Source organism: Cupressus sempervirens, chromosome 3 (genome assembly GCF_028749045.1).
Source record: "Cupressus sempervirens isolate cs-2001-9-10 chromosome 3, ASM2874904v1, whole genome shotgun sequence".
NCBI classification, from domain to species: Eukaryota; Viridiplantae; Streptophyta; class Pinopsida; order Cupressales; family Cupressaceae; genus Cupressus; species Cupressus sempervirens.
Window position 1 is genome coordinate 155,057,452 of NC_143120.1, and position 25,568 is coordinate 155,083,019.

The 25,568-nt window shown below is 33.8% G+C and overlaps 1 protein-coding gene across 3 annotated transcripts in view; it reads left to right on the plus strand.

Annotated features, from left to right (window-relative positions):
- Positions 1-13,703, plus strand: part of LOC149565228 (uncharacterized) — a 196,891-nt gene extending 183,188 nt beyond the window's left edge. For all 3 annotated transcript variants that reach the window (XM_089818779.1, XM_089818778.1, XM_089818780.1), the window contains 3 exons: positions 12,431-12,522; positions 12,825-12,930; positions 13,213-13,703. In XM_089818779.1, the coding sequence (XP_089674905.1) occupies positions 12,431-12,522; positions 12,825-12,930; positions 13,213-13,301 (287 nt within the window). In that variant the 3' untranslated portion in view covers positions 13,302-13,703. The remainder of the gene's footprint in view (positions 1-12,430; positions 12,523-12,824; positions 12,931-13,212) is intronic.
- The last annotated feature ends 11,865 nt before the right edge of the window (positions 13,704-25,568 follow it).

The following is a 25,568-nucleotide window of genomic DNA, read 5'->3' on the forward strand; positions in this document are numbered from 1 at the left end:
ATTTAATGTGTGTCATTCAAAATTTAATAAATATCCAGCTACATCCTCAAGCATGTATCAAACATAACCAAAATAGGCCAAACGTTTAATGATGATTTGCAATCTTAGGAATTGAAGGATGTTTGATCCATTACAAGATCTGCATTGGAATTTTGAAATGACTGAGAGGCTTAAATTTAATAAGAGTATACATTAAATATCTGATGACAATGATTAAATTTTGACTGCAATACATGGAAAAAGAAAGCCCCAAGACAGCCTCTATATAAATAAGCTATTCTTTCAATTTCAAAAGAAGTTTTTTCAAAGTTATTGCAGGCAGACCTGAAAATTCCGACCAGCAAAGACGAGGATTTTGGAGTTCTTTTGATCACTGAATTGCAAGATTGATTGGTCGAGAATTGAGGTGATGGGATTCAACTTACAACTTCTCTTCGCCAAATTTTTTGGCTGATGATGAACTCATTACAAGCATTTATCATCAATTTGGGTCTGATTGCAAGTATTTACCAGCAAATTATACTTCTGATTTACCATCATTTCCAGAATTACTTAATTCTATATTATATTTTAATTCAAAACATCAGTCCCTCTTTTATTAAACAGCAAATCAAAATCAAAGTGGTTGTGAATGATCAGATATCTAGGGTTGAAAATTTGAAATAGCCAGATTTCTTGACATTTTATGCCCTGTAGACCTTAATTTGCTAAATCGCGAAGTTTAGGAGTTTTATAGGAAAATTCAAAATCTGATTTTAGAACTCCAGCAGCTAGCTAGTAATGTTTGGATCTGATTTAATTATGGTGTGATAAAGATAGAAATTTACCAAAGGTTGGTTCTTGCTGGTTTTACTATGGAGAAAGCTGGGGATAGTTCAAAGTCTAAAGCCAAAAAGATAGGAAAGAGAGGTCCACCAGTCAAAGCAAGAAGGCAAAAACCAAAAGTTCAAGAGGGATTTATACATAAAATAATGGTGGAGTGAGAAGGATTCATCAACAATAAGATGAAAAAGATCAACACATCCAGGAAGGCAACTGAGAAGATCAAAGTGTTGGTGGTATGCAAGCCCTCCATCCTCACAACAAAGATTTAGTATTGAAAGGAAGGCTGAATTGGAATCCATTCTTTGGAGCAAATTAGAAGATCAGGACAAGAGAGAGAGACTCTTAAGACATCCAAGGGTAAGAGCAAGAAACTCATCCAAGGAAGATAATTCATGAAGATGAAGCAGTTGTAGAACATGAGCCGTTACAATTGTAGGCTTAGCAATGATTTCTCATCATCAAAAGGGGGGTGTTTATCAAGTTTATAGGGTTAGCATGCTGAGGTCGCAGCCACAACCTTAATCAATGAGAACATGCCAAGTGTCCTAGTGGAAGAACAACGTCACATCATGTCTAGATTCAGTGAATTTGCCAAGAGAGGAAATGATAAAAGAACGAATATGCTCAAAGATGTCTTGTGTAAATACAAGTGGCATCATCTTATTGGTCCATTAGATGGTGGCTTCTTCTAGTAGTTTTCTTCTTCCACTAGCTTCTACTCAACCTTGCTTCTCATTGGCCTACAAAATATTGTAATTTTTTCATTGGCCCATTCATTGTTGCATCTTATAAAGTGGTTATACCTAATCTATTTTCTTATTGGTCTATGAAGGCAATATAATTCTTCTATTATTACACATGGTGATTCTTAATTGTAATTGGGTGGTCATTTAATAGTTGCAGCTATGGCTATAGAAAGCCGAATTAGGACTTATGTGGTTTTATCTTGGCCCTTGATTTCAAATTAATCTTGGTCTTTCATTTTAATTCAGCCCCTATATAACGACTTGATCACATCATTTGTAATGGAGCTATGTTGGAAGATTGTTTCCAAAGTGCTACCACAATTTTTCTCTATTCATTGTTGTGTTTGTGTGGTGGATATATATGATCATTTTGGAGTATTGCACGGTTCTTTGCATCTCTCAGTTAAATTAGGATATCATTTCATTTTGAGTAAAAGTACAAATAGATGGATGAAAGATATTGGTGAATAGTGATTAATGGTGGAGCTAATGTCCATAGCTTTTGGTACTTGCTGATTATAAGTAACAATGTAAGGCTAGTTTGGTTCTAATTTTCAAGTAACCAACTTCTATTGGAGATATTCATTTAGATTGCGCCTCCATAAGATATTTGAACGAATATCGACAATGTGAAAGCCATTCTTGCATCTGTAGAAGATATCACTTTGCTATGCCTAGTTGACACAATGAAACAAGGACTACTTAAGCATTCACCTCATCGCCAACATTTTCCTGCATTCATAAATTTGGGTAGTTGTTTGGTTGTAAGCTAAGTTGCCGGTTCGGATTTTGGTTCATATGTGGGTTTGACATTCGGGTTCGACATTCACTCAATTTTTTTTGGGTTGGGTTCGGGTTCATTTTGGGGTCATCCATACAAGATTTAAATTTTATATATATATATATATATATATATATATATATATATATATATATATATATATATATATATATATATATATATATATATATATGTATGTCAAATTATTTAATGATACAATTTAATATTAAGGTATATTATAAAATAAACTAGTCAAATTTATAATTTATTAAAAATAAAATAACATTATGTGAATTTAAAATTCATATAAGTAGAATATTAAAATAAATCTAGAAACAATATTAACATAAATAATATATATTCAACTTCAGTGTTTTTATTTTATGGCTAAACCTTAGTGCTGGGAGAAAACAAAGAAGTAGCATTGGTTGAGGTGAAGAAAATGTTGGCCAAGTTGAGACGGGGCAAGGGAATTCATCCCAGAAACTAGCACCATTGGCCGCCTACGCCACCGAAATTTGGTGCAACTTCACGATTGATGTGATGAGCGCAACAAACTTCTCCTTGATTACATGCCGAACAAAAGCTTGGACAAATTTATCTATGATAGAAGTGGGGACAAGCCCTTGAATTGGCCTCGGCACCACAAGATATTGTGCGGCCTTGCTATGAATTCTTGGTGATCCTTGAAGATGAAAAATATAGAAATTTTGATTCGTTACCAAGGATTCGGGTCAAACCCAAAAATTGACGTCACCAAAAAATTGCGTCAAACAGCCCAAACACATCAGTGTTTGTCTTCGAGTTGCTGGGAAATTAAAAAAAGTCCATCTAATTCGCTGGTCATTCAACCAGGGTCTCGCCCAATGCTTTTCTACCGAATTCATAAGGGAAAATGCGAATCTGCTTCAAATTTGAACCGACTTCGAATGATGACCGAATCAACTATTGAATTTGGGGGTCAACGAGCGAATATGGTAATTTAGGTTGTAAGTAATTGGAAGAAGTTGAAGTCAAGGTGGGATCCATGGAATGAATAACATAATTTCCTTTGTGATAACATGCATATCACATCTTAAAACTAAGTGAAAGCCCACAATAGGGAATCTTGAGGTTGCCTCATTTGATCACACAATCTAGATACATTATTTAGCTTATGAGCTTACTTGTTCAAGAGAGGATTTGATATTTGGTGTTTCATCCTCGAATACAAAATGTTTACATCTTGTTTGTAGTGGAATAAAACTCACGTCAATAGCCCCCTTCTTGAAATAGGATTAAGTAATAAATAATAATAATAATGAAATTGAAGTTATAAAGTATAAAAAAATAAAAAAATAAAAGACAATAAAAGCTTCATTTGGGGGAAAATAGAGGGAGGTAAAGAGGGAGCATAAGTATTAAGCAAGGATTAAGATAAGAAGAAAGGAAAGGGAAGAAAATAAAGAAGTGACTCTTCAAAAGGGGAAGGGTTGTGACCCTTTTGAAGGGTGGCAATTGTTAAAGGATGCGACCATTGCAAAGGGTAGACATGGTGAAGATGTGTGACACTTCCTCACAAAAGATATAAAGGGGAGAAACTTACATTTTAGAAGGGCATATAACAGAGATGAAGTTGGGAAATAATATGTTATTCTCAAGGACAACATTGGAAAATGATGACTCAATTCCTTATGAAAGGTGGTTACCCTTTACCAATAATTTATAAAGGAGAAACATGCAAAGCACTCAAGGATCATTTATCTATCGTTGTGATGTCCCTTATTTGAAATATGATTTAATAAGAGATAATGATAAAATTAAAATATATAAGAACAAAAATACAATCTAAATTAAAAATATAAAATAATAAAACTAAAATACATTTTAAAGTTTGGTTTGGTTAATGACGGGTAAAAATGCATGAAAGGAAAAGTTGTGACTCCCTCAAACGTGAGATAAAAAGGAGAAGAGAACTTCATTTTGAACGTGAAAGAAAGGAAAAAAGGAGCATATGAATTAAGGAAGGATTGATGGAAGAAGAAAGAAAGGGGAAGAGAATAAAGAAGTGACTTCCACAGGGGTGACAATGCTGAAGGGCTGTGACTCTTTCAAAGGGTGGCAATTCTGAATGGTTTCGACTCTTTGGAAAGGTATAAATGATTAAGGGCTACGACTCATTCAAAGGGTGGTAATTGTAGAAGGTTGTGACCTTTGCAAAAGGAACCCGTGATGAAGAGGCGGGACTCTCCCCCGCATTGGAAGCTATAAAGGTGAGAATATTTCATTTGAGTAGGACATTAATGGAAACAATGACAAATTGTGACTCAATTATAATGAAAGGTGGTCACCCTTCCAACAATAAGGTAGATTTCATTCCAAGCAAAAAAAAGGAACATAAATAAAAGAATAATATTTTGATTTTGAGAGAAGATTGAGAATAAGAATTCCTTTTGAGAAAGGAGATTGATCTTATTTGAGTAAGAATTGAAGTGCACCTACATGTTTTCTCTTGCTTCATTTTGAATTTGTAAATTTGGGGCAGATTATAAGGTGATTGGTAAAAGGGGACATTACAATCATCAGTCACCAGTACGACATATTAGCACAAACTCAATTATTAGTTATCGCCCAATGAATTCCACATTTAAACAATCATCATTCACCAATATATCAAGTCATCAAATCAGAGGTAATTTTTCAATTATCCATTGAACATCAATTGGAATTAGGCAAGCAGACCAGCTATCAACTCTTCCATCAAATCAACCAGACCATATTAATCATACAATCATCGAACCAATCAGATATGTCATGCCCTCGTTATGACATTAGATGAACAACAAACCTGTAGTATGAAAATTGTCTTGTTTATAAGACTTTACAGCTTTCTATAAACATGAAGCCAAATTAAGGAATTCATCTTCCACAATATTCTTCCCTTTTCTGTGAACCAAGAGACTCCACAGGTGGTGCTCTTTAGTCGTCAACCAATCATTGAGCAACAACCACAATACTAACGAAGGGGCACGTGAATAGTCTTATGGAGGCAATGGAATGTTTGGAGAAGACAACTCTCTCAGGAAGAGGTAAGGGTTGTGACTCATCACCCTTCCCTAATTTTAATTAGTGGAAGGCATCAAAGGAGAGGAAAGAGATCACAAGGAAAATATAGATAATAATACTAATATTCAAATGTGCATTCCTTGGTGTGAATATCATGTGACATACATTGCATAATGAATCCATTGATGATTATTTATATTGAATTATGTATGCAATTCAGGAATATGATATTAGAACACAATTGTTTGTATTTAGATATACATACAAACATATATACAAATATCTACATTTTTTTTTATCAGATAATAATTTGTATTTATATAGAAATAAAGATTTACTTAAATATTACAAGTCCACTCTATTGGAACACTACTAATCAACTTATCTATTCCCCTATACCCTTCATTCCAACGTGACACCAAAAGAGACACCCCAAACCAAACCCAAATTATCCACTTGAAAACATGTGTTGGCTTTTCATAACATTCTTGTGACCACACTTGAATCCTTGAGCATATAGAGAAACCCGGTCAAGTGCTTGCTCTATTTTTATTACTTTTCCTAATGCTTCGCCTCTTAGTTTTAGGGTTTCCTCACCCCCATATTCCTAGGGTATATTGTGGAGTTTGAACCAGACCAGAACCTTCTCCACCTCTTTTTTTGGATTTAAATTTGGCATCTGTTCTATTACAAACAAACCTTTCCCATCTATTATATATGGCCCATTCTGCAAAATCCACTCTATCTTCCTTGGTATGCATTATCACTAGTAGGAACCAATTCACAAGAGTTCTTACAGAGTTAAAACCACTCCATTTATCCTTAAACCATTTGATTAATTTAGTTAGGGAGGGCCAAGGGCCAAGTGATGCAACTACTAGGACTTTCTCAATTAGCAAGGCTAAAAATTCGAACGATTGTCAATTTCTTACCCGTGTTGATGCTACCTGCGTGCGAGTCCCACCTTGATATGTCTCCTTTGCCACTAGCCTCTGGTCTTAAACTGGTAACTATGTGGGTTGTTTTGGCCTCCAAAATTTCTGCTCTGTTTGCTTGAAACCAAAGCCTAGTTGTTTGTGTAAAGAACCTCTATTTTTTCGTCGCATAGTGTCCACTTGGTTCCTTCCATCCTTATTAGATCAATTTGCCCAAACACTAGTCTTTGAGAAGTCCCAATCCATTTCCATGGAAGCCTGGTTGGAGCTTGCCATCTCCTGTTATCCATTGTCCTGTAGGAGGTCGAGTTTTGTATGCTAGACTTGCATTTCTTCGAAATTGACTTCTTCCCGCTCTAGCATCACTCAACCGTCACACTATGATTCATCCCAAATCCTAGATCTTGATTGAATGTATGCTTGAAATATTGAATGGAGGAGAGGAAAGAAGAGTGAATGTGGATCTTATATATCCCGCATATCTTTGATATAATATACATGTCATTATTGACTAAGGAATATTTTAATATAGGATTTATGTGTGAAAAACTATGTGCTTTTTGACTTCTGTAACTAGGCATGGTAAGGGAAATGAGGGATTATAGGTCGGAAAATGGTGTGATGAGGTCAGCTTTTAAGCATTCCACCTTGTAGGTAGGAGTTCCATGGGGCCAAAGGGGACTACCTTTGGGCATAGGAAACATGGACTGTTTGTGCACCCTATTGTGAATGTTCCTTATGACCTATCTCATAATAAATGGGTGCATAAGGATGTTCAATCATGGTAAGTAAGATAGAAGCGACAAGATTGAGAAGAATAGTAATAGGACACACCATGCTAGGCACTCCACCTCATATGGATGACATGCACCGCATGAGGTCAAGAGGGATGGTATAGCAGCTCTTGGGCCTAGGGTACCCTATCAAGTCACCCTACCTTAACAGTTATATGGTTTAGTCATCTCAAAATTGATTCAAGCAATCTATTGATCTGATTTAAACTTACAATATATGGTGATTTCTAATTTAAGAAGTTTAATAATGAGTTTAAAAAGTGATAGTAAATGATGATCCCTACCCTGGATGTAGGGTCTTAATCAAATTGAAAGGTATCTTTAAACCCTACTTGCTGTGAAAAAATTTGTAACATACGACAAAATATTAGTAATCATGATTTGGTGCCATTACACACTAATACCCAATAACCATTCATAGTGACTTGAAACCTTGCTTGGAGCATTGTGTAATTCAATGATTGTAATTGATTTCTATTCATGATAAATTGGAGTTTTGATCAAACAACTATAATAGAGATTAAGGAATATGTTGTTAATGATTAACAAGATGTTGAGGAAGCTATCTTCCATGGGGATTTAAATTTGAAACCTTGATCATGCTATGTGAATAGATGCTTTTTGATTGTCACTTGTTTCTCCGTCTTGCCTATTGAAATCTAAACCTTCTTAAACATGCATAGAGCACTTGGAGTCATTTAATCTTCTAGTCCTTCATTTTGGGCATGCCCAACTATGTAAAGTACTTTTTGACATGTTTTTAAGTTGAAAATTTGGCATTTGTAGAGTGACGGGCGTGTTAGAGAGCATGTATGTTGGTCTAATTTATGAGTGATATTGTCTGTTTTAGACCTCCTTGGGTGTGCCTAGATAATTGTGCACTTTTGAAAATTTTCAATGCTAATACAATGACCTTTAGTCATCTAAGGGTGCAGCCAAGCCTTGAGAAGCACTTTTCGGTCTAATCTTGCATTGACATTGACATCTTTGTCATTTTGGGTGTCCCAAGGTTGGTATAATGTCTCTTGCTCATGTTTTCTCAACACATTTTTACACTTATGTTGTTCTAATCATGCGTAGCCACTTAAGTGCCAAAAAATGTATTTTATTATTTTTCTTTAGTCTAGTATTTCATTGACATTTAGCTTGTAATTTATACGTGGATTTTTCTCTAATATAATGTTGATTTTTTCCACTTAATTTCATCAACATGAAAATATCTTTACACTTTTTCCTTGGAGTGATTTTTGCAATTGTTACATAAACCATGAATTGGATGAAGACATAGTAGAAGTAGAAGGTGAGGTGGTAGAATGGCCCAACTTTGTCAAGGAGGATGATAGAGGTCCGAAGTTGCATCTTGTATTAATGGCAGAATGCTATTTGGCTGTAGAAAGGTCAATGCAGAAATGTCAATGATACAATGCAGTTGTGATCGAATATGCAAGGAACTCAAGATACATCCATTTCCATTACCCTATACAAGCAGGCTTTGGTGAGCCATAATTACTCAATTGGTAACTTGATAATACAAGGAGAGATTGTACTCTAGAATGAAGATGTATACTAGATTTAGTGAAATACTCACAAACAGGCACTAGGTAAGCATTAGATGTGGCCATTTGCACTGTACGCGATATGATTGGCTTAAGAGTAGGCAAGGTATATAATTGGGGGAGTCATTTGTTGGAAAGAATCTAGGAATTTCTTTCGCATAAGCACAAAGCATTCTGCATGATGCATCACTTTGTTGGTCTATTCTTGGATGTTATGCATTCTTAGGTTTTTGTTAACAAATGTAGCAAGTTTTAGCTTGTACCATAGCCTTTTTGTTTTACTCCATTCGGTTGGACTGCCTTGGATATGTAGGCACTTGCTGGGGAGGAAGCAACACAACCAACAAGAAATGAAAGTAGAGGGATGTGCTGAGCGACAAGGGAGATAGTACGATAGACGACTATGAGCCCATAGAATTGTTATTGGCCATGTCAGCCACTATGCCAATAGATGAGGTGTCATTTTGCAGAGGCACAGTCCTTATCAAAGTTTGGGATAGATAGTCCTTATCAGAGATTGAGATAGAAGAGGCTATCCTCATTAGTGATACTTAGATTGCCCCATTGCTACCATCACTTGCCAACCATGCAAGCCACACTGCAGACTACAGTGCTAGTTACATTGCCAACCACATTGCTAGTAGAATCCTTTTTACCTATTGAGGCCACTTTGCCAACAAAGCCCATAGTTCTATTGGAAGGTACTTTGGTTGGGTACATCGTGTTCGTGCTAACACCATCCTAGCTAAGGAAGCTGCACATTTTGATCTCTAGTTCTACCTTTTTGGGATTCCAATGGAGGCTCCAACTTTTCCCCGACCAAGATCTCTAGGACTCCTGGCTAAATAGATTGGTGCAAGAGATAAAATTGGTCATGGTTGTTGATAATGCCAAGCTGGGTCCTACATAGGGAACTCTACCTAGTGTATAGAATGCCCAAGAGATTGCACCACAACCACCTTTGGTGTCTTAGGGGTTGCCCATGCCTGAACTATATGTTGAGGATCAAGAGGAGTCAAGTGAGAGTGTGTCAGAAGGCATAGTTATTGAGATTGGTAAGCCATATGAGGATCCACTTGGCATAGTTTGGAGGTATCTCTAGGATTTATAGTCTGTTGCTATAGTTATGTAGGGGGCTAGTGACATCTCTAGCTAATTGGATACCAAACATTCTTTTTTGGTGGCTAGTGGAACCCAACGTTTCTTGGCATTTATGTGGATGGAATGTGAAGGGGAGTTTGCTAGATGCTTCACTTCTCACGGATGGCTATGGGTAGAGATTTGGAGATGACAACATGGCATCTTGCCTGGGGGGCAATGGGGGAAAGACACGGTCAAGTAATTTCATCTTTTTTTGGCATGAGACCTCCTTTAAAGATCTGTATTTTAGGTTGATGTGTCAAATGGTCTCCACTGATGGGACTGCACAACATAGGAACGGGGCCCTCCAGATTGTACAAGCATTACATGTCGGGATAGTTGACCATATCTAGAAGTTGTAGGAAGAAATGGCCCCACAAGCCCAACTCATTGAAGCAAAATGAGCTAGAATGACACCCATGGAGGCAAAGCTGGTCGAGTAAGATGCACAATTAGCTAAGAGGGAGAAGGAGATTGAGTAGACTAAATGTCAATCAGTTTAGGATGTACACATGTTGAAGAAAACACGAGAGTGATAGCTGGGAGTAACTCAACATTTGAAGCTGTACACTTTGGTGGTCCACAAAATTTGACAACTCTGATTCCCTATGTCTAATCCCACTTTGTCTGTACATCTAGGGATGTCGTCTCATTCCACTTCTGAATTGTTTTGTTTTGAGTTGTTTTGTCCCTAATTTTATCAATGGTAGTATGGAATATGACTTTATTTTTTGGGGGGCTGGTGTGGTTTGGCAATAAATAAAATGCATCAATATGTAATTAAGTAATTGGTCTCCGGCGGTTGTTGGTAGTTATTGATGGTGTTCTCAATTAACTTCGGCATGGCTATATTTTATATTGTATTTGTAGTTGGCCACACACATAAAGTTCTTGTCTCTATCGCACATTTGTTGAAGGAATTAATAAAACACATCTTTCTGGAACATTGTTGCAAATGATAGTTTTTATTATGTTCTGTTATTTCTATTTTTTCTTTGTCAATCATTCAAGTAGAATACCCGAGTAAACATAATTAAATTAGTATTACCTACTGTAATAAATGACTCGTTTATATTTTCTGCTAATGATTGACACAAAACTATATTTATATCCTTGCAATTTTTGAATCGAAAACATTATACCATGGCATCTAGATACATGATATTATGTGACTGAAAATATAAAATCTTTACCTATCCCGTGTTTATTAATAATTTGTGAGTTTTCATTGAAATAAGAAAGTCTAAAAAGTTACAACGTTAAATATTCCAGCTGTCTATCTTTTCTATCTGTTCCAGCTTCCAGGTACTCATTTGCATTTTAAGTCGCATCAGTCTTCTTGTAGAGGAGTTGTACTTTCCACCTTGTGATTTATATCTATCTATTGTTTTCTGCTGTTGTAGTTGTCCACGTCAATTTTGATCTGTTCATTTGCATAGTGATATGATATCTAGTAATATTAATTATTACCTATAATGGTTCTTCTTTTATTAATGCAACGGTTTAGTTCTAAAATCATATCCAGGGAGGGGATTCTTGTCTGTTAATGCTTTCTACTTATTTTCCTACTGTGTGCATACTTTTAAGTTAAAGGCACATGGTTATTTTGCACATTCAATTTAAGTTTTTTTAACATGTCACAAAATGGTTTCTGTGATGTTTGGTTAATTTTTATTATTGTCAAAATTGAGAAATATAAATACCTACCAATTCATTATCCAAGGCAATTCCTAATATATTTTTTTTCTATAAATACTTAAAACGGATTAGGTTCAACTGTTTGCACACTAATTTGCTGGTTGCTAGTAATGTTTGGAATCAGATGGATGATCTAACTTTGATGAGGAGCACTCTAATATAATTCATCTTTTTGTGCTGTTTTCCTTGGGGCTCGTCAGCATATCTCCTCAGAAGTCCTTAGCAGCTCTGCAATTTTTGTTCTTGGTGATTTTAAGTGATCTAAATTTCTTTTCTACTGCTTGCTTCTTATGAATTTTGTTTTTGTTAAATGTGTTTTTGGCCAATTTTTCGGGGGGATTCATAGTTTAGTTAAGGCAGCTATGTTCCTTTTCATGATAAATTTCCTTAAGAACAGATCACTCAACAAAGTTTATTTAGAAATGGAAGACCCAGACAGACAATATGAAATTTTTGCTTTTTAAGAAACACAATATTGGGAGTTTAATCTAACAAATAATATTCTGCAAGCAAATTTGTTGCCCCAGATTATGTCTCTAGATACTTGTTCAAGACATTCCAGATTTTTTATAGAGATTTGTAAATCTCTTTCTTGAGAATAATGTTTCTTATGTTTACAGTACTGCTCCTTGTGAATCTCCCTGAAGATGTTCCTTCTATAAACTAAAACAATATTTCGAGATAGTATTGTTGTAAAGCCAATCTGACAGTCATCTGACTCTATATATTTACCAAGATAAAGAGCATCCGAGGGTGGGTAAAAGATCTGAATGTTTTTGTTGTTGTTGTAAGAGCTCTCTACAGTACCAAATTTTGATATTATATAACAAGAGGGAGCATAAATAATTTCTGCGCATCTGTGTCTATCAGGAGGATACTGATGTTATTATTTCTTTTTGTGAATCTCCAGGTCTGAAGAGAGTGCATGGATTTAGTATTGGTGACAGTGCAGATGAATGGAAGCGGAGAAAGTGGCAAGATTTTGATAGTCATTTGAGAAAGGTACTCTTCCTGTTCCATCATCAAAACTAATTCTTGTTTAAAATGGAACTTGCATAGAAGCCTCCTGATTTATTTGTTTCATGTTTTCTCAGAAATTAAATTTGTCTTCTTAGTAATTTCATTGGTCTCTAGCTATTTTTTTTAGTTTGGCTTTTTAATACAAGTATGCACACACATTGTTAAGCATAACATGAAAACCAGTTTGTGCACAATATTAGAAGATCAACACGAAGCCTATTTCAGTTTGCCGACTTTTTAATCTGAATCCTATTTGACATACATTCCATTTTACTTGTTTGCAGCTTCTTGAAGTTGAAGAGCCTTGGACATTAACTCTGGATGACGCCCTCGCAAATTCATTCATTGCCCCAGTAACTGAAGTTATTGAAGAAGATAACCAGTTGAAGTGTAAGTAAATGTTCTTGTTCTTCATATTCACGTCTATTCATGTGATGGGCTGCTTTTTTAATTCACGTTTGGTATTTTAATCTGTGTTTCTTGTGGAGCTCTTGAAAATTAACATTGTTTATGACATTACTATTGGTGAGCAATCAGAATACTCTGTTGTTATGATTCCTTCAATATAATTACAAATATTTGAGTAAAATGAACATTATTTTTTCCCCCGCTTATTCTAGTTTATATGCTTTATTTTTTGAATTCTAATATCTACCTTGCTATTAAACCCAGTTGAAGAATATGAAAGGTCATGGGAACAGAATGAGGAGTTTGGTCTAAATGACATGGATACGTCTTCAGCTGACATGGCATACAACTGACACTTGCAGTAAGATGAGTACAATGCTCTTAGATACTTTTAAACTCAGTGATGAGCACTATATTAGTATATTACTCTTTGAGAAGACCTTGATTCTCAAAGGTGAGATTTCTGACAAAAGGGCATACGACGGGGATATATGGCATTGTCAAAGGACATGCTACAGCGATGTATGGTCTCATCTGAGAATCCTGTCATTCTCTCTTGAATTTAATAATATATTCTGATAGCTAAGGTGATTGCTAGAGGGGTTAAAACATATTTAGTCAATATGTTTTGTATCTTATTCAAACATGGACCTGAACCTTAATGTAGAACTTTGTATGACAGCAGCCAATTCTCTCAGGAAGTGATGGTTAACATGATTAAAATTTCATTAATATTTATTTGAGTTTCCATCTTAGTAACTCTAACCACATGATTGGTCAAAATAAAATGCACTCTTATAGTTACGATATATTTTAGGGTGGGATAGATTGCGCTTTCTTAGCCAAATGAGAGAAGTAATTAGAAGAAAAATGCAAAAAGAAGATAATTGCAATATTTTGATGAGTAAGGTAGAAGAACGAACCCTACCTTTAAAACATGAACTGAACTTCAATAATGGGAGCATACTTATGCATTCAAGAGCAGGTTATCATGCCTGCAAACTCTAGCTATGTCCTAATTAGCAACTGGTGGTTTTACAATTATCCTTTCCATTCCTAGTCTAATGGTGTTGACTTTGTGACATGTTCTTTTGGTAATTGTAAAGTGTGTGTTGAACACCACCAATGCAACAAAGGAATAATATTCTCTCTATATTGTGTATTGGTTTGATCTATTAGTAAAATTACTCATCTATTCTATCAATCTATGTAGAATTTATAAGAAACAAAAGTCTCTACCAACAATGACTTGTCAAGGACAAGGTTTGCAACTTCCCATCATGCATGGCAATGAAAAAATGAGCTTTTTGAATTTCTCTTTGGTTGAAGCTGAGCAATAACTATACGGTAAGAAGGCTCAATTTTATAGGATTCAAAAGGTCAAATATGAATATGTTTTACATTCAAATTTCTATTTCATATATACCGTTGGTTTGGATGATAATCTTGCTCGATTTTGTTTGGAAACACTTGGAATAATTAGCCTCAATAAAAAGTTCATGAAACATTTGTACAAGGGAATTATATGATTAAGAAATTATATGGTTTAAGGTACAAAACGTCTAATAACTAGAAGCCACATGATCAAGTGTGTAGATGAGATCACAAGAAAGGGAATATTGCAAATTATGAAGGTGCACAAGAATTTGAGAGCAAAGGTATAGTGAGGAATTTATCCAGCCTCACCTGTTCTTAATGGTAACTTTATGATTATAGCTAATCCTTATTGAATGTGCTCTTTGAACATATATGGCATCTATTTCTAGATCTTCCCCCTTCTTAACTATTAATTGTGCTCATTTAATATATGAATGATAATCATACAACTGATTTAGGGAAAATTAATGGTGTATATTTGGAAGCATGAACATTTATTCCCTAAGTCTTGTTGAATACATTGTTAGCCTTTAGATCTTGTGGCATGGTCACTTAGCTAATGTCAGTTAATGTTTTAATCTTTAAGATTCCGTCTTTTTAAGGCCATGTGGAACAATTTAAAACTAACTACTAGATAATTATATCAAATAACATACAATTCATAGGGTTTTTCTCTTCTTTCAGTCTCGTAATGATTGAGTGGAGCTACTTTCCTTGTCACACAAACATCAATAACTGAAAAGTAAAAGATATTAACACGTTCATCCATCTTCAGATTTTAACTAACATTCAACCACAATTATGTTGAGAGAAAAACAATTCAATAAATCAATTAACAATGCATAACACCAAATAACATGATAAGTTGTGAGGTTTTCTCTTCTTTTCGTGTGTAAGCACTCCTAAATATTATTTGGAAGAGCAAAAGTATCAACTAAATTTTTACCTTCCAACCACTGATATTTCATTATTGACCTTACAGTCTCACAAAATTTCCTTTTGGAAGTGGTGTAACCTTAAACAAGAGGTGCAAAAAAAGGTATTCAATCATTTGTGCCATTTGACACTCAGTGTTTTGAATCAACACCTATCTTAGCCAATCATGAACTAAATGCTTATTTGTCTTTGAGAATGACCCTCATAGCTAGATAGTGTCTTATTGGTTCAAGTAACTAATGGTAACTACACCATCGCATGATACTCACTTGGCCAAGATTTTATTAATACAAGCATTGTACTTTGTGGTATTAATGTCATCACCAACTCATATATTAAGCTCTTACGAGTCATTCAACATTCTCCTACCTTGATAGGACTCATTGCCCCACATCGTAGAAGTGACCCAATGATTTTAGAGTGGTGACTTGCTTGTATAAGGAGAACTTATATTGTTTTCATGGTTCATGGCTAGTTGAGGAGTCCCTTCCCAACAATTCTCAACTGTTAAAAAAATGTTAATGTATGATTGAGCTTCTATAATATTTTCTTTTTTCCTTTCCTAGGATAAGATATGGAACCCTTTTCAGTCATTGTTATATTTTCGTTTTTTTTTTGACATAATTGGTTAGGTTAGATCTCTTAAGCTCAAGAAGACGAGTCAACATAGAGATTGAAGAGATGCCTTATTCATATTGTAAGTAAACTCAAGAAAGGGATTATTGTGTATTTATGAGATTTACAATTTTACAAAATTGTTGAATTTATCATTGTAGATTTGGTAAGGTTGGGCACTAATCCATAATTGAGGCGCCCTTAGAGCTACTTTAGGGCGTGCTCATAATGAAAGGTCAAGTGTTGTGACCACTGAGTTCAACTAAGAACTTTTTTATTGATAATAAATCCATATCTATATTGCAGATCATATAAGATTTAAAGTTTGATATATAATTTACAATTCTAAGAATGTGACTTCTTGTGTGATATGTGATTCCATATTAGGATTGCAAATTGAGATCAATTATGAACTTCATTTTAGAATTGTTGAATATTAATGACTTGTGATTTCCTATTTGGTTTAAAGATGATGGTATGATATACCTATTCTTCAAGATTGACAAACTTTACAATGGTACTTGGATTGAAGCATGAAATACATATACCTCCAAACACATAACTTGGATATCATTCTTTTATTCAATCAAGCTTGTTATGCAAAATAAGTATAGTCTACTAGTGTTTGATGCAAATGATAAAAAAAAATGATAATGGCCCAATCAAGCGAATGGATGTGATGCAACAACTCATTTCCTAGATTTGTCTCATATCTTTCCCAATAATTTATTAATGCTTATGATTTTAAAACATTTCTTGATTCTTAATTTAACAACAAACTCAAATTAACCATTAATAAGGTTATTTCCTCTTTAGTAATCAATACTAAGTTTACCCTCTAGTTTGTATTCCAATCAATGCTTGATTAAAACAAATTCTTATTGACATGCCAAATAGCTATTCATACCATACAACATTCATTGTTTTGAATGTTGTAGATTTCAACACAAATGTAATAGTAAGATAATAGGGTATGGTTCATCCATGAACACTCCATTGGATCGAATGAATATTCACTGTTCTAATGTATGAACATACTAAACTATTCTCATTAAAGAGTAAAAGTGAAAAATTGTTGAATAAAGATTTTATTTTTTAATCTTGAAGAATAAAAGCATACCTAATGCACACTGTTAGGATCATTACATAAGATGCATGTATGTATATACTTAATACTAGATGTGCATGTATAATCTCTTTTAGCTTAGATAGATGCAAGCTGATAAATTTATTCCTTTGAATGAATGCATATGAATTTTCTTTCAAATGCAGGGGTATATATTCATGCTCAATGAATGCAAATATATATTCATTCTATTGAATGTAGAGATATATCGTTCTTATAATACTTGATTTGATTACATAAAGTTGCAATAGATATTATTAAAGAAAATTAGAACATGATCGATACTGATTTTCCTCAAGGAACCTAAATACAATGAAGGAAAATCTGCCTAGTTCACTAGTTGTCAGAAGAAGACTTGGTTCCATATGATACAAGTAATTCTATATTATTGCTTTGCTAAAATCTAGTTCTAGCTAAGTTACAAAATGACGAAAATAATTTGTAAATCATGGTATTGTCACTTGGATGGAAAGTAGCCCCCTTTGCCACCCTCCAAAGAGAAAGAAAAGTCTTACCAAGAATTAAAGAATACAATGGTAAGATGCTAAATATTCCTCTCCAAATTTTTATATATTTTTATTCACTTAAGCTTATACTTTTATGAATGTTTCTAGCAGACTTGTGCTTATATAAATTAGTGTCAGCATATATGTCCATGTATTCAGATCCCAAACTCATTATAGATACCTACTTATAGTCATCTTCATTTATGACTCTATGTATGTATGTTCTTATGTTGTCCTTTTCATTTGTCTATATGCACATGTGATGTTAGGCATACAATGCATGTGTGTGTGAGACCTAATCATTGTTATATTATTTTAACATATTAAGGTTGTTCTATTAGATCAAGCGACATAGATCATGCAGAATATTCTTACACTAGATTTGTTAACTTTTTAATTAGAACAAGGACAAAGAAAAGACAACCAACTTACTAAGACCAAGGAGACCAAGGTTGACAATCCTAACCTAGTGGATTGATGACCATGATACTTAACTATGGGTTCCTTCTCGAATGGCAATTTCAACCTTTAGCTCTCATTTGCATCCTTTCTTGATACTCCTTCTCTCCCTTCATAAGTGTGATCTCCTTTCACATCTACTAGCATAAAAATGATTTAGCCATATAAATTTTTATGTCTAGGCAACATAATCATCTATTTTATTGTCAAGTTGTCAACATGTAACATTATTCATTCCTAATTTTTTAATTTTATTTTATGAAAAACATCATTTTATTTAATAATCTTTGTAATGAAACCCTATAACCTCATTAATGAACAATCCTCATAATTAAACAAACAAACTTCTTTAAAAGAATCCACACACAACTAACTAACTTCATACTTGCCATGAAATAGGTTTTAGAATGTAAGTCTGATGCTATCATTGTTGTTGTCATTGATGTCAACATATCCTATGGATAAATGTTGGTTGGATGTTTTGATGTTCTAGTAGAAGTATGCTTTGGATGATCTACTGTAGAGGTTTATCTTTAGCCATGTCGACATTGGTCCCATTTATCTTGCAACATACTATGGTTCATTTGTTTCAGTCCATTCCTATCCTGGATGTCATTGTGTTTTAGTCAATGTATTTGCATTGCAACATATAGATCCTATTTATTGGTTCCAAAGATCTTAGTAATGGTGTTGTGTTGTTATGTATGAGGTGTGTTGGATTGAGTGAGGCGATGAACATTTCATTCCTTACCATTGTAGGAGTGCTTCAGTGTAAACCTATTTCAAATTGGATTAGATCAACTTAGTTTTTGGCATGTGATGGTATAAGAGTGGTAATTTTATTTGTTGTGGTATGCTTGTATGTTAGTAGTATGCAATGTGAATGTGAATTCGACAAGAGAATATTGGTGCATTGATGTACATGCAAGTTGGTACAATCGGTAGTAGTTTGTTACATCTATTTTGTGTTTCCAAGTATTGGTGATAATGACTTCAGTGGTGGATTCAATTTTCATTACTTATATTTTGGCTATAAGCCTATCTATATTGATAGTGAGCCTATTTGCAGTCACAGTTAGCCCCTCTTATTTTTTTGGGTACTCAATCCAACCAACAATGAGCAAACCAGTAGACAAAATTTTGACAATGAGCCCTTTGTTAATATAACCTTAACATGTGTTCATTAATGAAATTTTTTTCTCCCTGGTTTTTCCCATCTTGGGTTTCATGTAAATTTTGGTATTCATGGTGTCAATATTTTGTGGTTCATGTGTTCATATCTATTATAACGTTTTGTTGGCTTCAAGTGCTTACTAAAATAACAATAGATAAAAAATAGTTTGAATATAATTGATTCACCCCTCCTCTTAGTTATTCAACCTATTCAACAATAGGTATTAGAGTTTTGGATCCTTGGAGATAGCTTAACTGTTTGAGGTAGATCCAATGGTCCAACAATTTAACATTCATATATTTGATGAATTCGACTATAATTCATGGATAGAGTAGATGAGAGGATACATGTTTTCAATAAATTACACTAACCTGAAAAAGTGTGGAGACGAAGTATGTTGTATCTTAGGATGACCTTGACACTCAAGATGACATTTTAGCCTACAAGGACAATGAAAAGATAACGTATGCTAGTGTTTTATCCAAAATGGAGTTAGCTAAGTTTAATTCATTAAATATTGCTTATGAATTTTGGGAAAAATTGAAAGAGATTTATGAAGGAAATGATAGAGTTAAGTTTTGTAAGAAACTAACAACTAAGTGTCATTATGCGAATATGAGAATAGAAGAAGGTGAACTTATTATAAGTCACTTTTAGAGGGTTGATAATGCAATGAATGAAGTCAAGAAGCAAAAAGGTAATATCACTAATGAAAATGTCATGGAACAAATCTTGATGTCCTTACCAAGGAGCTACAACGAAAAGATCTCAATTGTTGAGGAGGTTTATGATAGCAACTATTTAGGAAGTTACCAAAGAATAGTTGTTTGACACCTTAACCACATCTAAGATGAGGAAATTAAGAAAAGAGAAGACTATATCTGAGACAACCTTTAAAGCCACGAAGATATAAAAAGATCAAGATGACGAGGATTCATATGAGATGGATGTAAAATTTGCAAGGAAGGTGAAGAAAGGTATTGGAAAATAAAAAGGCATGTCACCCATTAAACACTTTAGATGTGGAAAGATTGGTCATTTCACTGCTAGGTTTTTAGAGGAAGGGCCTAGGAAAACATTTAAGAAGTTTAGTAAACATGTTTGCTATTTTAATGAGGATGCTAGTATATGAGATAACGAGATGAAAAAAGAGTACTATTTATTTGCTAACGAAGAAGATGAATTTGATATTTCTAACATTTTTGTAGAATCTAATGATAAAACTGAGACTCCTTTGTATAATAGAAGGAATAAAAAAGAGTGGTTGATTAGTTGTGGATGATCAAATGATATGAATGGTGGTCAATGAAAATTTGTAAAACTTGTTAAAAATGATTGTGGTCTTGTTATATTTGGTTGTGACAAAGCTACATATATTGTTGGAATGAGTTTTATTACTTTTGATGGAACACATAACAACCTGACAAGGTTTACTACGTGAAGGATTTATGTCCCAGTGAGTGCTGGGAAGATGTTTGCAAATGTTGTGTTTAAGAACAAAGGTTAACAAGTCCAAAATAGTGTTTGCAATTGACCAACTTATTAATCTTCAAGAAATTGTTTATTATCTTAGATTGATGACAAATCGATTAGGCATTGAAAGACGTGGCAAGTCAATTGTGATAAATGTGTAACAATAACTTTATCATGTGTAGTAAGGGATTTACTAGGATTGTGCAAACTAGACAATATTACTTGTAAAGGATGTTAGGGATAAAAGAAGAGAATAAAATAATTCCAGGAAAAAGATTATTCATATATCAATTTGTTCAATCTAGACTAACCTATGTGGTCCTACTAGAAAAAGAAAATTACAAGGTGAAAGATATTTCATACTTTTGTTAATGATTATTCCAGAGTATTTTGAGCTGAATTTCTAAGAGAGAAATTAGAAGCATTTGATAAATTCAAAATATTTAAAGAAAGAGTTTAGAATGAATGTGGTAGAAAGATTAAATGTTTGAGATTAGATAAGGAAAGTTAACTTATGAGGAATTTAACAATTTCTATGAGAAATTTAGTAATTTCTATGAGAAACATGAAATTAAAAGATTTTGCCTTTTCCTTTGTATTATATTCATATTCAAGGTGTTTCTCAGGAGTTTTCTATAAGTTTTCATCAACCTTTGCATTTTTACTTTCAATAATTTTATTTCGTCTTTTGTTGTAACACCAGTACACTTTCTCTTTGTAGAATATCCCAAATTATATACCTTCATTGATTTTGTTGTAAAACCTTCCAAGATTGTCTTCATCTCTATAAATATATCATGTTCTATAGAAATTGTGAAATATTTCATTGTGGGTTCTCTTCCATGTCATTATTCATTTGATGTCTTCTCATACTCCTAGTAAAGAACTCTATTAAGTTTGTACACATATCCATTGATTTCTTCTCTCTAATAAACCTTTGGTAAACTTCCTTGTTTCTTCATATCTGTATCATTCATCATTTCCACCACACCATTTTGTTTTTATATTCTAGTAGTTACAAGGTACCTTTTAGCTACTAGAATATCAAAACAAAATGGTGTGGTGGAAAGGATGAATCATACATATATGAAGAAACAAGGAAGTTAATCAAAGAAAGTTTACCAAAGGTTTATTAGAGAGAGGCAATCAATGGATATGTATACAAACTTACTAGAGTTCTTTATTGGAAGAAGTATGGGATGACATCAAATGAATGATGACATGGAAGAGCACCCGCAATGAAATATTTCATGATTTTTGAAAGAACATGATATATTTAAAGAGATGAAGACAATCTTGGAAAGTTTTACAACAAAAGTAATGAAGGTATATTTTTGGGATAACTACAAAGAGAAAGTGTACCGGTATTACAACAAAAGACTGAATAAAAATATTAAAAATAAGAATGCAAAGGTTGATGAAAACTTGTAGAAAGCTCCTAAGAAACACATTGAACATGAATATAATACAAAGGAAAGGAAAAAAGAAGGTAAGAAATACAAATAGACAAAAGCTCAAAAATCTACAACTAAGACCTTGTTGACATCTGGAATTGTTCCTAGGTAAGCAATGTTATGGGAAGATACTAAAGTGTGGCACCTGTTTGTTCTTATTGAATGACCTTTACAATTTTATTAGAAGCCAACACTTACATTTGCATAGAGGGAAAATGGGAAAGATGTGTTACTTTAAATAATAAAGGTAGGACAACACACTTTTGTAACACTTTAAAATGCACAAAATGTTGGACTACTTTAGAATAACTAAGAGGTGTGGGGGTGAATCAGTTATCCTAGGTCTAGATGTATAACTAAAACTTTTCACAGCTTAGTGAACCCATAAAACATTATTCATCATGCATGCATCCATAAGATTATGCAATCACTTAAAACTTGTAGGTTACTGTCAAATCAACTTGCAAAAATGTAAACATGAAACATAACAGATTCATCAACACACTTGACATAATGATTTATGTGGAAACCCATTTTGGGAAAAATCACTAATAAAATGCTACTCTTTTTCACTCTTATGAAGTGATACCCTGTGAAAGGCCAACCCTCTTAAAGGTTACAATACACATAGTTAAATGTAACCCTATTAAAGGATTTCAATCACCATGTTAGGAGTGAGCCTTGTTAGAGAACATTAGACCATTCACTTGGAATGTTAATCAGCTAAAGGATTTACAAATGACTATTAGGTCAATATTAATCCAGAGGATTTACCCTGGACTGAGACAATTGTTAAAGAGTAACAATAAGGCTTGATCTAATAACAACTTACAACTCCATTTGTAGATTATAGATCTCTATTTCAGTCCTCCATTTTGCTTGGCCTTCACTCATTGTAGCTTTGATAGCTTGTTCACCCTTCAAGCATTCATATCCTTAAGCCTTCTTGCTTAACATGCCATTCTAGAATCTTGTCTTAGGTCACTTGATGAAGCAAAACCCTTGTCTCCTTGACTTCCTTACGTTCTTGCACATGACAATCTTGCTTCATGACCATCCATTCCCATAAATAGGAAATTAAGATCTTTTTGTTGCTCATTCTCCATCGTCCAAATTTAGGGTTTGGATGGATTAGGTAGTATACAATGAATCTATCCCACATTGCATATCTCTTCTAGAAACTTCTCCTTGAATCCTCTTTTGATTTTCCTAAAAATGGTTTACCTTGAATTCTGTGCCTCCAACTCATCAATCTTATCTTCCACCTGGTTCACATAATCCAAGAAAACAAACTTGTTGGGTCAGATCGATTGAATTCATGATCTTTTAAATAATGCAATAGTTTGACATTATCTTGCTTTTGATGCTTGACACATACTACATTGCTCGACATCCTCTAAAAAATCACTCGACATGAACTAAAGTTTACTAGTGCTCAACATCAACTAAACTTTACTCAACATCCACTATTCTGTTTAGCATACACTAGAATAAACATTTACTTAGCTCCAACTAATTTTTTACTTGGCTTGTACTAACTTTTCTCAACACCTACTGTCCATTTAGTCAAGTTTAGCAGAAAAACTTTGTGTAACTATTCTTGTAAACTTTCTTAGTGTAACCAACCTTTGTAACCTTAAGTAGATTATCAATACATCATGTTATTACTGTCTTAACTAATTCTTGTACTCTTTTACATAATCATAACTCAACCTTTCCTCTAGGTGCTATTGTTACATCTTTTGATTAAATCCTCTTCATCAATCAAATAAGTGATAGTACTTAAATCATATAAGTAGTTGTCTTACCAATAGATAGTAGGTTTGATATAAGTGAAAAACCAATGATTGAAGCATATTGGTCATACTTGTATGTTCTCAACAATCCCCCTTTACAATCTCCCTCTTTGATTAGCTTCTTCAATCTATTCTCAACACAAAATACTTCAAAAAATAAAATATCAAGGAAAGCCTTTAGGTATAATATAGACCAATCATAGTTCTATGAATAATTATTTGATCAGGAGAACTAAAGTGAAAGACATATACTGATAACCACATACAAAAAAGCCTAAATAATATCCCACTTAATAGAGTTGATAATGACAACGATGAAGACAAGGAAAATAATAGAAAAAAATGACGAAAAATAATGAAACCTATAAGAAAATGGATAAAAAGAACAATTGATATATTTCTTTGATTCAAAATGGGAATTAAAATTTTAAGGATTGCATAGAATAGCCTTTCACATAAAAGTTTTTTTCTTCCCCCCCCTTGCAGCTTTCCTTTTTTCACATACATTATTGAATACTAGTTGGATGGGAGAAACCTCAAACCCTAAGATTGAAATTGAATCCCCTAGAAAGATGCAACACCCTATACTTGACTAAATAGAGAAGTCACTTTCAACACCAACCATGATGGATAGGTAGCTTACATACCCTAATTTATAATCAAGTAAATAAGATCTCATAACTACTCTCTATGACTGCCTCTACATGCCAGTCACAACTCATGAAGAATAAAAATGGCTAATTGAGGGGGTGCTAGATTTAGTTGCAATAGTGTATAACCTCTCACACCTTAATTTTATGGTCCCATAATCCTCTGTGAGACACCCATGATGCATTTCAACCAAAACTTGGGACCCACTAACACATTGTGCATGATAACGAGTGGGACACACAACATTCAATTGCTAAAAGTTGTTGAAGATAAATCCTCATTCATTTGTGAGATGATGATGTATTTGTCCTTTGAAATAATTGGGTCCACTTACAAAAGGGTCTACTACAAGGTATAAGATGGGAATGAAATGATCGAGTGGGAATCAACCTTTTACTATCTCAACTCTATTGGAATTTGAGATTTTTTTTTGTTGTCCCTAGAGCTTGGCATCCACCTACACGTCAGGAGAAACTTGCAGTCACATAGTCACAACATTGACAAAAAGATTTGGACATTAACATCCACAATTGATTTCTAATATCTCCAGATTTGTGCAACAAGGTGAGTCTGAATTTTTGGTGGAATTTTTTTGTAAACAACTGTTGGAAATCTTTTAGAATAACTGAGTGGGGGTGAATAAGTTATTCAAGGTCTAGATTTACAAAATAAAACCTTTTTCACAATTTAGCGAACCCATAAAACATTCATACTCATGCATGCATTCATTGTGTATCAATTAAGACTTATATGTTACTGTCAAATTAACTTGCATAAATGTAAATCATGAAACACAACACATTCATCAACACATTTGACACAATGATTTAACGTGGAAACCCAATTTGGGAAAAACCACCAGTAACATGCTACTCCTTTTCACTCTTCTGAAGTGATGCCCTATGAAAGGCCAACCCTATTAAAGGTTACAATACACACTGTTAAATGTGACCCGATTAAGGAATTTTAATCACACTGTTAAAAGTGAGCCTTGTTAGAGGACTTTAGGACATTCACTTGGAATGCCACCCTGTTAAAAGATTTTCCAATGAT